Raw genomic sequence first — 16,700 nt, 5'->3', positions numbered from 1 at the left:
ACCGAAGTATATACACATGGTAAAACTGCTGTTCTTCCAGGTAAGCTACAGAGTGAACCATAGAACACAGCCACCAAAGTGTAAACATGCAACAAGCACATTAATGCAAGTCTGCTCTGTAATTTCAATATATAAAGCTCAAGTTCTCTTGACTGATATTTTTGAAAACCAATATTTTCCCATTGGTCTATTTGTCAATTTGAGCATTAACTGCAGTATATGATCATTAGCATGCAGCATTATTTACCAGATACTTTTACACTCACCATCTGCATGTAGTGCCCGGTGCAGGAGAGGTAAGAGTCCAGCTTGCCAGAATGAGTAACAACCATCCACCAACTTGTTGCACCGACCTTGAAATCCACCTTCAAACCGCATCTGCCGACTTGTCACCCAGCGCTGTACAAAAGAGAATGTCACCGTGTAGAATATCAAGATATCAAGACTGTTCTCGTCAAATCATTAGCTTTTCCTGAAGTTCACATTATTTTTAAACAGATCTCCAACATTTACCCAATACCGAGAACTCAGCTCATCCATCATCACCTAATACAAACTTTGTAGGCACATGTACACCTATCCTTCAGTCACAACCTCCTCAGCTCCCTATAAAAGGGCAGAGTAATCATACATCTTCAACATCACAATGCTGCAAAATAACCCATTTGTAGCAAAATTAGTTCATTTTCATATTGAAATGAAAATTCAGGATTAACTTTCAACCTACCAGTCCTTTCCCCTTCTCACAAAAATTAACACAAAACTACTGCATAGATTAATTGCCCTTAGTTATTATTATGTGGCTATTATGTACCTCAACTTTGCTGGTCGCAAGACAATTTACATTATCTTCACACTCATTTTTTGGATCTGTAAGTTTGAATGGTTCTCTTTTCATTTATTATCCCATCCGTATATATTACCAATCACATTCATAATCAACAACAGCATTTAACTTGCATTTAAACTAACCAAGTTAGAAAAGGACAAAATCCCAGGACCGGATGATTTACATTCGCCCATATTACAAGAATCTCGGGAGGAGATAGCAGAAGCACTATTACATATATGTAAAATTAATTAGAAAAGGGAATAGTGTCAGAGGACTGGCGGACAGCTAATGTTATTCCTCAATTTAAAAAGGAAGATAGAACAAGCCCAGGGAACTATAGACCAGTTAGCTTAACATCGGTGGTCGGATACGGGTACGGTAGCACAGTGGTTATTGGATTAGTAATCCACAGGCGTGAGTTCAAATCCCACCACGGCAGCTGGGGAATTTAAATTCAGTTAATTAAATAAATCTGGAGTAAAAAGCTAGTATCAGTAATGGTGACCATGAAACTATCAGATTGTTGTAAAAACCCATCTGGCTCACGAATGCCCTTTAGGGGAGGAAATCTGCATTCTTACCTATATGTGACTCCAGACTCACAGCAATGCCCTCTGAAATGGCCTAGCAAGCCACTCAGTTGTACCAAACCACTACGAAAAGCAATAAATAATAATTCAGGACGAACCACCCGGCATCGACCTAGGCTTCGGACGCGACCACGTCACACCCAGCCCAGTCAACCATGTAAATCTTCCTCCAAAATTGGGAGAGCTGTCCCACAGACTAGTCAAGCAACAGCCTGACATAGTCATACCTTTCAGCCAATGTCCCAGACTCCATCACCATCTGGGTATGTCCTGTCCCACCAGAGCTGGCGGCACAGTGGTATACAGTCAGGAGGGAGGGAGTAGCCCTGGGAGTTCTCAACACTGATTCCACGAAGTCTCATGGCTTCAGATCAAGCATGGGCAAGGAAATCTCCTGCTAATCACTACCTACCACCTTCCCTCAGCTTATGAATCAGTACTTTTCCATGATGAACACCACTTGGAAGAAGCACTGAGGGCACAAAATGTACTCTGGGTGGGAGACTTCAATATCCATCACCAAGAGTGGTATTACATACCGAGCTGGCTGAGTGCTGAAGGACATAGCTGCCAGACTGGACCTGTGGCAGGTGGTGAGAGAACCAACACGAGGGAAAAAATAACTTGACCTCGCCCTCATTAATCTACCTGTGACAAGATGCATCTGTCCATGACAGTATTGGTCGCAGTGACCACCGCACATTGTGAAGACGAAGTCCCATCTTCACACTGTGGACACCCTCCATTGTGTTGTGTGGCACAGTCACTGTACTAAATAGGATAGATTCAGTACAGATCGAGCAGCTCAAAACTGGATATCCATGCGGTGCTGTGGGACATCAGCAGCAGCATAAATGTATTCCACCACAAACTGTAACCTCATGGCCTGGCATATCCCTCACTTTACCATTACCATCAAGCCAGGGGACCAACCCTGGTTCAATGAGGAGTGCAGAAGAACATGCTAGGTTGGCACCAGGCATAACTAAAAATGAGGTGCCACCTTGGGGAAGCTGCAACACAAGACTACATGCATGATAAACAGCAGAAGCAGCATACTATAAACAGAGCTAAACGATCACACAATCAACGGATCAGATCAAAGCTATGCAGTCCTGCCACATCCAGTCATTAATGGTGGTGGACAATTAAACAATTAACAGGAGGAGGAGGCTCCATGAATATCCCCATCCTGAATGATGATAGAGCCCAGCACGTGAGTTCAAAAAACAAGATTGAAGCATTTGCAACCATCTTCAAACAGAAGTGCCGAGTGGATGATCCGTCTCAGCCTCCACCATCACAGAAGCCAGTCTTCAGCCAATTCGATTCACTCCACATGATATTAAGAAATGGCTGAGCACACTGGATACAGCAAAGGCTATGGGACCTGACAACATCCTGGTTGTCATGCTGAAGACTCGTGCTCCAGAACTAGCCGTGCCTCTAGCCAAGCTGTTCCAGTACAGCTACAACACAGGCATCTACCCGACAATGTGGAAAATTGCCCAGGGATGTCCTGTCCACAAAAAGCAGGACAAATCCAATCCGGACAATTACCCATCTCATTAGTCTACCCTCAATCAGCAAAGTGAGAGAAGCTGTCGTCAACAGCACTATCAAGCGGCACATACTTACCATAACCGGATCACCGATGCTCAGTTTGGGTTCTGCCAAGACCATTTGGCCCCAAACCTCATTATAGCTTTGGTCCAAACATGTACAAAAGAGCTGAATTCCAGAGGTGAGGGGAGAGTGACTGCCCTTGACATCGGTGTGGTATCAAGGAGCCCTAGTAAAATTGAAGTCACTGGGAACCGGGGGGCAAACTTTCCACTGGCTGGAGTCATACCTAGCACAAAGGAAGATGGTTGTGATTGTTGGGAGGCCAATCATCTCAGCCCCAGGATGTCGCTGCAGGAGTTCCTCAGGGCAGTGTCCAAGGTCCAACCAGCTGCTTCATAAATTACCTTCCCTCCATCATAAGGTCAGCTGATGACTGCAGTGTTCAGTTCCATTTGCAATTCCTCAGATAATGAACCAGTCCATGCCTGCAAGTAGCAAGACGTTGACAACATTCAGGCATGGGCTGATCAGTGGCAACTAACATTCATGCCACACAAGTGCCAGGCAATGACTATCTCGAACAAGCGAGAGTCGAACCATCGCCCCTGACATTCATTGGCATTACCATCGCCGAATCCCTCGCCATCAACCAGCGACATAAATACTGTGGCGACAAGAGCAGGTCAGAGACTGGGTATTTCTGTGGCGAGTGTCTCACCTCCTGCCTCTCCAAAGCCTTTCCACAAGGCACAAGTCAGGAGTGTAATGTAATACTCTCCACTTGTCTGAATGAGTGCAGCTCCAACAACACAAGAAACTTGACAACATCCAGGACAAAGCAGTCCGCTTGATTGGCACCTCATCCACCACCTTAAACATACACTCCCTCCACCGTGGCTACAGTGTATACCATCTACAAGATGCACTGCAGCAATTTGCCAAGGCTTCTTCGGCAGCATTTCCCAAACCCGCGACCTCTACCACCTGGAAGGACAAGGGCAGCAGGTGCATGGGAGCACCACCATCTCTAAATTCCCCTCCAAGTCACACACTATCCTGACTTGGATGCTGGGTCAAAATCCTGGAAGTCCCTCCCCAACAGCACTATGGGGTTACCTTCATGTCACGGACTATAGCAGTCCAACAAGGCGGCTCACCACCACCACCTTCTCAAGGGCAATTAGGAATGGGCAATAAATGTTGGCGTTGCCAGCGATGCCCACATCCCAGGAACTAATGAAAAAGAGGTTGGATCTGGAATATTTACTCAAAGATGTAATCTAGAAACCAAAAATATAGTAAAGAATAGTCAGCACAGATTTCAAAAGCGAAGGTCATACTTGACCACCCTTATTGAATTCTTTGAAGAAGTAACAGAAAGAGTAGACAAGGGTAATGCAATAGATGTAAGTTATTGCTTTATTTCATTATGAATGCTTTCCCTCTTTATTTGTACTAGCCTGGATCAAAGGGAAGAGAGACAGTACTGGGAGTGGAGTCTTTGGTGCCCTTCTTATTGTATCGCTATATGGGCCAGAAGCTAAACAGAGGGCTCTGTAGGACATTTGGAAATTGACCTGTAAGAACATAAGAAATAGGAGCAGGAGTAGGCCATACAGTTCCTCGAGCCTGCTCCATCATCCAATAAGATCATTGCTGATCTTCTACCTCAACTCCACTTTCCCGCACTATTCCTACATCCCTTGAGTCGCTTAGTGTCCAATAATCTATTGTTCTCAGTCTTGAATCAAATTGGAAGGTATAGTCAATACTGAGGCAGATTCTCTGGGGTAGAGAATTTCAAAGATTCACAACCCTCAGTGAAGAAATTGCTCCTGATCTCAGTCTGACCCCTTATTCTGAGACGATGACCCCATGTTCCAGACTCTCCAGCTAGGGAAAACAACCTTTCATCATCTACTCCGTCTAGCTCTAAGAATTTTATACGTTTCAATGACATCTCTTATTCTCCTAAACTCCAGAGAATAGTGGCCCAATCTACACAATCGCTCCTCATAGGCCAACCCTTTCATCCCAGGAATCAATCCAGTGAACCTTCGTTGCACTCTCGCCAAGGTAAATATGCCATTCCTCAGATAAGGAGATCAAAACTGTACACAGTATTCCAGGTATGGTCTCAGCAAAGCCCTATATAATTGCAGCAAGACTTCTTTACTCTTGTACTACCACTCCCTTGCAATACCATCTGCCTTCCCAATAATTTTCTCTCTTAATTTATTTGCCGCCGCGTGGACAATTCAAAATATTGTACATGCGTGTTTTTTAATTGAAAAGCTGCAAGCCGGCTGCACGGGTTCCCTGGAGCGCTGCGCCACTGTGCAGCTGAAAGGGAACTTAGCTTCCTAATTGTTCGCTGTAACGGCACGTTAACTTTCTGTGATTCGTGTACAAGGACACCCAAATCCCTCTGCATACCAACATTTTCTCGCCTCTCAACTTAAAAAAAATATTCTGCTTTTCTATTCTTCCTACCAAGATGGATAATTATACATTTTCCCACATAATGGACCCAAGTTTCCACATGATTTGCGCCTGATTTTTTAGGAGCAACTGGTGGAGAACGGACTATCTTAGAAATCGCAATTCTCCACATTTTTTTTTCCTGCAGTTCTAGTCAGGTAGAACAGTTCTACTTTGGAACAGAATTTTTTCTTCAAAAGGGGCCGTGTCTGGCCACTGACGCCTGATTTGAAAGTTTCCAGTGAAAACGTACTCCAAACTAAAGTAGAATAGAGCAAGTGAAGATTTTTGTAGAACTGAAAAAACCTGTTCTACACATTAAAAAATCAGGCGCAGGTTACAAATTAGGCGTCCAGAATGAGGTGGGGGGGGGGAGGGAACTCATTAAATTCTACAATAAATCCTTATTTATACTTCTACAAATATTATACAAATAAATCCAACCTGAATAAACATTTATAAGCAAAGAAAAGATTAAATAAACCATCTTCCTACCTGTGTGAAAGTGCTTCAGGCAGGCCTTTCGGGACCGAAGGCTGAACGGGCAGGGCCCGTCCCCAGCACACAGATTTACAGGTAGGTGGCGTTGGGTCGGGTCGGGGGGAGGGAGAGAGAGGGGGAGGGGGAGAGAGGGGGGAAGGGAGGGAGAGAGAGAGAGAGAGAGAGAGAGAGAGAGAGAGAGAGAGAGAGAGAGAGAGAGAGAGGGGGGGGGAGGGAGGGAGAGAGAGAGAGGGGGGGAGGGAGGGGGAGAGAGAGGGGGGAGGGAGGGAGAGAGAGGGGGGGAGGGAGGGAGGGAGGGGGAGGGAGGGAGAGAGAGAGAGAGGGGGAGGTCAGGTCAGGTCGGATCCGATCCAGTCCAGTCCGGGAGCGGGAGTCGGGTCGGGGGGCGGGAGCGCGGGTCGGGTCGGGTCCAGTCGGGGGGGCGGGGAGCGGAAACAGGAGCGCGGGTCGGGTCGGGTCCAGTTGGGGAGGCGGGGAGCGGGAACAGGAGCGCGGGTCGGGTCGGGTCGGGTCCAGTCGGGGGGGCGGGGAGCGGGAACAGGAGCAAGGGTCGGGTCGGGTCCAGTCGGGGAGCGGGAACAGGAGCACGGGTCGGGTCGGGTCGGGTCCAGTCGGGGGGGCGGGGAGCGGAAACAGGAGCGCGGGTCGGGTCGGGGAGGCGGGGAGCGGGAACAGGAGCGCGGGTCAGGTCGGGTCGGGTCCAGTCGGGGGGGCGGGAACAGGAGCGCGGGTCGGGTCGGGTCGGGTCGGGTCCAGTCGGGGAGCGGGAACAGGAGCGCGGGTCGGGTCGGGTCGAGGAGTGGGAACAGGAGCTCGGGTCGGGGTCCAGTCGGGGGGCGGGGAGCGGGAACAGAAGCACGGGTCGGGTCCAGTTGGGGAGCGGGTCGGGTCGGGGGGGCGGGAACAGGAGTGCGGGTCGGGTCGGGTCTGGTCCGGAGGCAGGGGGGTGGGTGGGGAGCGGGTGTCGGGTCTGGTCCGGAGGCGGGGGGGGGGGGGGGGGGGGAGGAGTGGGGAGTGGGTGTCGGGTCTGGTCCGGAGGCAGGGAGGGGGTGGGGAGCGGGTGTCGGGTCTGGTCCGGAGGCAGAAGGGGGCAGGGAGCGGGAGTCGGGTCTGGTCGGGGGCGGGGAGCAGGAGCTGGCCGTGGGAGGAGCCTTATTCACGCAGCCCCAGTGAGGCCATTCGGCCAGGGCTAGGGTCTGCGTGCTTCGGGCCCCTCCCACACAGTTCGGCGCCTGGAGCTACTGCACTTGCGTGCCCACTGTAGCGCGCATGTGCAGAGGTCCCGGCACTGTTTTCAGCGCAGGGACCTGGCTCCGCCCCCCCCCCCCACAGCTTGTGCTGGCTGCGCCGAGGGCCAGAGGACCTGCAGGTAGGTGGAGAATACCGAGGATTTTTTTAGGCGCACTTTGTGGCGCGAAAAACGGGCGTCATGGTCGGGACTGCGCCGTTCTAGGCGCGTGTGGAAACTTGGGCCCTATACACCACCTGCCACCTTCTTGCCACTCACTTAATCTGTCTTTATCCCTTTGCAGTATTTCTGAGTTCTCCTCATGGCTTACTTTCCCACCTAGCTTTGTATCGTCAGCAAACTTGGATACATTACACTTGGTTCCCTCATCTAAGTCATTGATATAGATTGTAAATAGCTGAGGCCCAAGCACTGATCCTTGCGGCAGCCCACCAGTTACAACCTGCCAACCGAAAATGACCCGTTTATCACCCCAGGGGATCTTGGATGCAAGACTCTTGAAAAATAGCTGTGACCTTAAGTATGCGCGTTGCCTCTTTGGTATCCAAAAGGCCACACGGTTACCCATGAAAACCTAACTTTAAGTGCCACGGGACATTTGACTACATTAAAAGTGCTTTATAAATGCAAATTATTGAAGTCAGTCAGTCTTTTACGTCAATAAATGTTTCATAGTGAGTTATAGCTTTATTTCATTATGAATGCTTTCCCTCTTTATTTGTACTAGCCTGGATCAAAGGGAATAGAGACAGTACTGGGGGTGGAGTCTTTGGTGCCCTTCTTATTGTATCGCTATATGGGCCAGAAGCTAAACAGAGGGCTCTGTAGGGTTGTCCTTCCTATATAAAAGTTTTTCATCAAATCGTATGGTCCAAGTTGTGAAAAGGTGCTGCAGAGAACTGCTACTGAGGTTAAGTCAATTATTGTAATCGAGTTAATTCTGCTGTTTCTTGAATCTTACTGCTGTTAATCTTAGTTCTTAATAAACTTGATTCTTCGTTTCCAGTCCAAGTCTTATGGCCTGGTATTTTTCATCAGTAGGCAAGATCAGGAATGCATGCTGGTGGTACTATTTCCAGAGAACATCTTATTGGTAAAATAATTCCTTGTCCACCTCCCAACATTATTTGGTAAATAAAGTCACATTTTGGTTCAGAGGAAGCAAGGACTAATCTATGGAAGTTAAGCACATGAAAAAACTGGAAAGGAGACTTAATTAAAGCAACCACTTCTGGTAATCTTATGAATTGGCTAGCCACCTAATTGAGGAATTCTGGATTCCAACATTGATTGCTGTAAATATATTCACCCATAGAATTCAGAAGAAGGCAGCAAGTCAATACTGAATAATCATCCTCCAGGGAACCATAAAGAACTTGGCAAACATCCCAAAACTGCAGCCCAGAAGGTGTCACATGCTTCCCCTGAATTGTAGCCCATATAGAGTCCTTAGCTCGTCAACACTGGACAAAATTCTTAGAACGCTAGATCTCATGCCCACAAAGCACAGAGCCTTTGTAGTAGGCTTGCACAACTTCCACACTGAGGAGATGATAATATTCCAAGCAAGAGCCAAGAGTGACACAATCGCCAGGGTCAGCATACGTCTGTAGACATGCCCTCGAACTCCAGAAATGAAATGTCTTTGAAAGTAAAGAAGGAAAGATCCTGCATTTATGTAATGCCTTTCCCATCCTCAGGACATCTAAATCGCTTCACAACCAATTAATTACTTATTACATGTAGTCACTGTTGTTTTGTAGGCAAATGTGGCAACCAATTTGCACAAAAGGTCTCACAAACAACAAATTAGATGAATCACCAGATAATCTATTTTAGTGCTATTGATTGAGGAATTAATTTTTGGCCAAGACACTTGAAGAACACCCTTGTCTTCTTTCAAAACTGCCATGAGATCTTTTATAACCACGTGAACATGAAGACAGAACTAGAAGATGGCACTTGCAAATATACAGTACTCTCTCAGTCGTGTCAAACTAGAATACTCAAGTCCTGGAACGGGCTTTGAATTCACAACCGCCTGAAATCAAGGCACAGGATCCTCTCAGTCAGAAGGGGTAAAATAATGATGTGGCTTGGCACAGGCCCAATAAGTGGAAAAAGGGCCTAATAATTACCAGTTAGTAAGGGACAATCTCTCCCTAACTTGAGTCCCAACCAACTCTGCAAACCCGGGGTAAAGATCTTGCGCTACACTAATTATGTGACAAGTTCTTAGTAGGTACAGATTGTCCAGAGCAATTGGAAGGGAATGACGTGGTCCTGGTAGATGGCTGGTGACTATTGCATCCCACAAAGAAAGAATTCACATTCTATTCAAACTCACCCAAGATGTACTGCAAGGTTGACTATTTCTTTTTGTAGCAATCCTACTTAATAAGAGTCACACAGTCTGATAATAAGGCCAACAGGCATCCCAGCTCATTCTTCAGATACTCTCCAGTTCTCTCTAGGTAACTTCCCTCCCAGATTGCTGAAAACTCGGAGCTCTACATTATTGTGGGAGACTGCCAGGGTAGCCGTTAGTGGATGCTTCAGATATTTACCTCTGCCAAAGTGCAGAGACTGCAAACCCAGAGAGATCTGATACAAAATATAAAAGATTCCCACAAGAGGAGGCACCGAACAGAGAGCACCAAAATGGGAGCGATTACATTTTTAGTTCCTTTCTAATCTTGTTACTCGAGATTATTTTGGCTCTCATGTCTTAGATCACTTGTGGGTGAGCCCAACTCCCCATACCTTTGACAGCATCTATTCTTGCTTTGCCATCTAGTTAGGCTTTCAGTAATGTGCCTGGGAAGCGAACAGCAAACTCGGTTTGGTAATTGCTTTTAGCTGCTGAATTTATTCTGTGCCTCTAAGATCTCACTTCAGGTTTCGAAAGTGTAGGGCATCACATCAGACCTAGTTTTAAGTTAAAAATATCAAGTGAATTTATTTTACAAAAGATGAATAAGCAAGAAAGTAATCATATCATACTGTTACATACTGATAGTAGACATTCCTACTTCCCTGAATGGACATTACAATCGTAACTCTGAGAACTGAGCTAACTCTTTCTATATAACTTTGAAACGATATTGTTTCTTTTCATTCAATTTCTACACTATAGAAATCCTGTTAATCTAAACGTTTCCTTGGAAATTCCAAATAATTTTCTATCTCATTCTCAGATTCATAAATTGGACCGACCAATTTTTATAATCCCAACTAAAGAGTTAACGGGATTTCTTGGATTTTGAATATCCTACCACTCAAACTGAGAAAGGAGCAGTCAATCTTATACAAATAGAACCAAATCACACAAAATTGTTTATATTTGAGTTATTCTTTTCTCTATCCTCTATAAAATCAACAAACCTTGCAAAATTGCAAAACAAGCTTGGTTAAGGAACGCGATCCACAGTTGGTTTTTAAGATGCTTATGTACCACAACTGTATTTACCCGTACAGCCAATGAATCAAAACAAGACAAAGATATCTCATTTTTGTCACAGGAACTAAATAGCTCATTACCAGTGGGTGGGAACAGTTTCACCGATCATACCAGAGCCAAATACTGCCAACAGATGACAAGAAGCTCCTAACCTACACCCTACAACGGGGATTGCAAAACACAACTGTTGCATTATTTGAGCAAATTGGCAACCTCATCTCTGGCACCACTGAGATCAGCAGAGAATTTGTAGTTACTGTGCCTTGCTCTATATGTCCAAGTCCTAGTCCAGTAACAAGAAACTGCGGGACACCCGCCCACTCACCGGAAAGTGCACAAAATCATTCAATGCCCAAATCTTCGGGCATTGAATATCCAATGAGAAGTAACAATCTGGGAAAGTGCCAGGCCTAACAGCTACCTTGCAGGTTTTTCCGAAGCCTCACTGCCTGAACTTGGGTCTCTCTATATTTTTACTTTGCTTCAAATGTTGATCTATTCTTCCGTTAAAGGATGCAGTGGTCTCTACCTTAACTACTACCTGTGGTAAAGTCTTCCATTTTTAAACTCATTGCATTAACAAATTACTGCTAACTTCTCTCCTTGCACTCGGACAATTTTAAATTCATGACCTCTCGACACTGAACGCACAATTGAAGAAAACAGTCTTCCTTATTCACTCTCTCAATACCCTTAATCAATTTAAAAACCTGTACTGAATCTCCACTTGCCCTTCTCAGCTCCAATGGAAACAGGCCCTGTAGCTCACGCGTTTCCTCAGAAATTGTTTCCCATGCCTGGTTTTCTCCTGGTGAATCGACACCATATACGCTCTATGGCTTTCACTTCTTTTCTATAATGAGATGTGCCGAATTACATAGTACTCCAACTGTGGCCTCACAATTGTTTTCACAAATTTGTCATCACCCTATTAATTTTACAGTCTTTGTCTCTGCTTATAAAACCCATGTACACCTTCCATCAGTTTAATGACAAATTCCATCTCACCCAGCATTTCCTTCAGAACCCAGTAATATTTTATGGGCTCAGCAGAAGTTGCTTCCCAGAAGTCTACTTCTATTCCTTGTGGGAATAAAAATAAGATGTCAGCCAGCAGTTAATGGGTTTGGAGCGGATCCTCAATACAATCCTGCAGCAAAATGTGTGAATGCTAACTCAAGATTATATGATGCCCCATGCAAGCTCCACAAATTTCACACTTCTGTAATCAGATCACTGTTGGAGATACTGTGGCCAGAAAGAGAGGGTTGTGAGCCATTCCACATGAAATTCTTGAAGATCACAAGTACCATGACCACTTCTGTAATTCAAAAAATTCAAGTCCAGTGCCTGTTGAGTCCAAGCACTGGAAAGGTACAACATAGAAACATAGAAAATAGGTGCAGGAATAGGCCATTCGGCTCTTCGCGCCTGCACCACCATTCAATATGATCATGGCTGATCATGCAACTTCAGTACTCCACTCCTGCTTTCTCTCCATACTCCTTGATCCCTTTAGCCATAAGGGCCACATCTAACTCCCTTTTGAATATATCTAACGAACTGGTCTCAACAACTTTCTGTGGTAGAGAATTCCACAGGTTCACAATTCTCTGAGTGAAGAAGTTTCTCCTCATCTCGGTCCTAAATGGCTTACCCCTTACCTTAGACTGTGACCTCTGGTTCTGGACTTCCCCAACATCGGGAACATTCTTCCTGCATCTAACCTGTCCAATCCCGTCATAATTTTATATGTTTCTATGAGATCCCCTTTCATTCTTCTAAATTCCAGTGAATATAAGCCTAGTCAATCCAGTCTTTCTTCATACGTCAGTCCAGCCATCCCGAGAATCAGTCTGGTGAACATTTGCTGCACTCCCTCAAATAGCAAGAATGTTCTTCCTCAGATTAGGAGACCAAAACTGTACATAATATTCAAGGTGTGACCTCACCAAGGCCCTGTACAATTCCAGTAAGACCTCCCTGCTCCTATACTCAAATACTCTCGCTATGAAGGCCAACATGCCATTTGCCTTCTTCACCGCCTGATGTATCTGCATGCCAACTTTCAATGACTGATGTACCATGACACCCAGGTCTCGTTGCACCTGCCCTTTTCCTAATCTGCTGCCATTCAGATAATATTCTGCCTTCCTGTTTTTGCCACCAAAGTGGATAACCTCACAGTTATCTACATTATACTGCATCTGCCATGCATTTGCCCACTCACATAACCTGTCCATGTCGCCCTGCAGCCTCTTAGCATCCTCCTCACAGCTCACAGTGCCACCCAGCATCCTCCTCACAGCTCACACTGCCACCCAGTTTAGTGTCATCTGCAAACTTGGGGATATTACATTCAATTCCTTTGTCGAAATCATTAATGTATATTGTAAATAGCTGACGTCCCAGTACTGAACCTTGCGGTACCCCACTAATCACTGCCTGCCATTCTGAAAAGGACCCATTTATTCCCACTTTTTGCTTCCTGTCTGCCAACCAGTTCTCTATCCACGTGAATACATTACCCCCAATACCATGTGCTTTAATTTTGCACACTAATCTCTTGTATGGGACCTTGTCAAAAGCCTTTTCAAAGTCCAAATACACCACATCCACTGGTTCTCCCTTGTCCATTCTACTAGTTACATCTTCAAAAAATTCTAGAAGATTTGTCACGCATGATTTCCCTTTCATAAATCCATGCTGACTTGGACCGATCCTGTCACTGCTTTCTAAATGCACTGCTAATTCATCTTTAATAATTGATTCCAACATTTTCCCCACTACCGACGTCAGGCTAACCAGTCTATAATTCACTGTTTACTCTCTCCTTTTTTTTAAAAAGTGGGGTTACATTAGATACCCTCCAATCCATAGGAACTGATCCAGAGTCAATAGAATGTTGGAAAATGACCACCAATGCATCCACTATTTCTAGGGCCAGTTCCTTAAGTACAATTGGATGCAAACTAGCAGGCCCTGGGGATTTATCGGCCTTCAATCCCATCAATTTCCCTAACACAATTTCCTGACTAATAAGGGTTTCCTTCAGTTTCTCCTTCTCGCTAGACCCTCGGTCCCCTAGTATTTCCGGAAGGTTATTTGTGTCTTCCTTAGTGAAGACAGAACCAAAGTATTTGTTCAATTGGTCTGCCATTTCTTTGTTCCCCATTATAAATTCACTTGATTATGACTGCAAGGGACCTACATTTGTCTTCACTAATCTTTTCCTCTTCACATATCTATAGAATATATAAACAGCTCTCGCTACCAGCTGCAAGAAGCTATGACCCCATTGAGGTGAGCACAACCTTGCATGACCAAGTGTGCAACATATATGCAGCTGAAAGAGTGTTGTTCCGCCTCGGTTTTGAGCGGAGAATATACAAAGCAGGCTGGGCTCATTCTTGGAGGCTCAGTCATCATAACCTCAACACCAGCCAAACGACCCATTAGGAGGACAATGCATGCCATCCACAGCGATATACCCATACACGGACAAGACAATGATTGCAAGAAATAGAACAAGCAGGTAGGAGCCCACGACCCTGCATCTTTACCCAGATGAACCTGTTACTAAGAACTAACCACTTCAAACCCTTAAAATCTCATTGCTTCCAGCCCAAGCATGCTACGAAAAGTACTTCCCATGCAAGCATTTAATAGTCTAATCGATCATAAATTTACACAGTTTATATGCAAATATAATTGTTAAATGTTCAATAATAAAGTTTAAAAAAAAAGCATCAGTCCTTAATAACAGTGAGCATATAGCTAATTTAATATTTATTTTGTAAGTAAATATTTATTTAGTTGCCCAATGTGGGAGACAGTATTCTTGGAGTTTGATGCCAAGGCCTCAGCAGTGGTAGTGTTATTTTATTAGTTACTTTTTGTTTTTTGATAAATTATTGTATTTCATTAACAGTTTGGTGAATAATGTTCAAAAATTGCATTTCCTAAACAAGCTCTGGTTCACACACTATTTTCTTCCGATTTCTTAGTACGGACATTATCTTGCACTGTATTCAATGCTTTTTTAAAAAACTACTTTTTTCCATTTAACATCTTTAATAGTATTCAGATACAAATCCATTCTAAACAAGTTTTTGAGCAACAGGCAACCAGTACAAACACATAAGCTGTACCAATGATGTTGAGCCAATCTCCTAACATGAGATGGATGTGCAGGCTGGCAAACAAAGGATTGTGATAGAACAGTAAGTTAGCACAATTTCTTTTACAACTAAGCATTCAGCATAGTTTGAATTTCAGGAGATGTACCAGGCATAAACTTGCATGACTAAGGGAATGGGTTGCAATTTAAACATAAAAGCTAGATGGTGCCATACCTCCACTGTGGTGCCAATAACCCAAATGTTTTACACGCAAGACTAATAAATTTGGCAATTTACATGCCTACGGTATAACTTAACAACTTGAATTTAAGAATCACTATGACTGGACAAATTTACTTAAATTCCATAATTAAGTCACTTGCAAAAAGACATTTGTTCTAAAGATGCTTCAGTAATTCCAAATAAAGCAACATACAGGGGAGGAATAAGAAAAAAAGGGATGCTTATGTCACATATCAACGGCTAAATACTTTAGAATCTTTAGAGGAATATAGAAAGTTCAGAGGCAAAATTAAAAAGGATATTAGGAATGCTAAGAGAGAGCACGAGAAATTCTTGGCCAGTAAAATTAAGGAAAACCCTAAGATGTTCTATAAATATATTAAGAGTATAAAATTTATAGCATAGAAACATTCCGGGGAGCTTGGGAGACAGAGCTGGGTGAATCACAATCGGAGTGGATCGCAAACAGAGTGGAAGCAGAGAATTAGGTGATAGTAGGAATTCTGTGAAGAGGAAGACAGTTTCTCATGCCCAACACAAAAGCAGTGGACCCACTGAACCCGAGGCTTCGAAGATAAGTATCTAGGTTAAGCATCTAGATATCCAATATTTTGGTTCTTGGGGGGCGAAATTGCCCGATTGGGGGCGGTAACTTTCCGGAGCCGGGACATTTAGCTCCGGCACCAAAGTTCTGCCCCCACCACAGAATTGCCCTTACCACCCCTCAAAAGAAGCAGAGCACAATCGCCCGCGCTCCACTTCCTTTGGGGGCGGTAACCGGAGCACTAAAGGAAGCGCTACGCAGATGCTCCGCGTAATGCTGCCGCGTTTCAATGCCCCTCCCCTTTGATTAAAGATGAGGGCCGCTGTGCACTCTGCAAGGTCTCTGATGGCCTCCAATAGGCCAACAGGGCAGTGTGGGACTGGGCCAGCAGCCCGGTACTCAAGACGGAGTGCCGGGCTGCACGGACCACACTAAGGCCGCCATCGTGCAGCTGACCCGAGAGTGCATGACGACGGCCCGGGCCACTCTCCCCTTTAAGCACCACCCGAGGGCGGATGTCAGCCAGTTTTACAAACCGTGAAGCTGGCATTGACATCTGCTCGCAGCCAGTGCAGCAATTTCCCCATTTCCCCCGCGGGGCGGTAAGTGGTCGGCGTGGGCCATTGAGGGGTTAAACCCTTGTTCAAAAAAGGAGATAAGGTTAAACCTGGCAATTTCAGGCCAGCCCGTTGGACATCAGTGGTGGGGAAGCTTTGAGAAACAATAATACGGGAGAAATTTAACAGCCACTTGGACAAGCATGGATGAATAAAGGAGAGCAACAGAGGTAACAGAGAGGGTGGATGAGGGCAGTGCAGTTGATGTTGTATATTTGGACTTTCAAAAGGTGTTTGATAAAGTACCACATATTAGGCCTGTTAGCAGATCTGAAGCTCATGGGATAAAAGGTTTTTAGGACTGGAGGGAGGTATACAGTTGAGTTCCCCAAGGTTCAGTGCAAGTTCCACATCTGTTTCTGATGTACATTATTGTAATGTATGCACCTGTGAGAATGCTCACAGGTTTGAAGAGCTGTTGAGTTCGGAGTGGCTTAGCCAGTATTGTGATGTTCACAAGTCTCAATAAAACCCCAGCCAGTTGAGTTCAGGAGAT

The 16,700-nt window shown here is 45.0% G+C and overlaps 1 protein-coding gene across 1 annotated transcript in view; it reads right to left on the bottom strand.

The window, feature by feature from the left end:
- fntb (farnesyltransferase, CAAX box, subunit beta) overlaps positions 1–16,700 on the bottom strand; it is a 147,514-nt gene that overhangs the window by 6,752 nt on the left and 124,062 nt on the right. The window contains exon 9 of the mRNA XM_070878945.1: positions 267–399. Coding sequence (XP_070735046.1) covers positions 267–399 — 133 coding nt within the window. The remainder of the gene's footprint in view (positions 1–266; positions 400–16,700) is intronic.

This window comes from Pristiophorus japonicus, chromosome 4, assembly GCF_044704955.1.
Source record: "Pristiophorus japonicus isolate sPriJap1 chromosome 4, sPriJap1.hap1, whole genome shotgun sequence".
NCBI lineage: Eukaryota > Metazoa > Chordata > Chondrichthyes > Pristiophoridae > Pristiophorus > Pristiophorus japonicus.
Note: the sequence above shows the minus strand (reverse complement) of the source record. Positions and strands in the feature narration are given on the sequence as shown.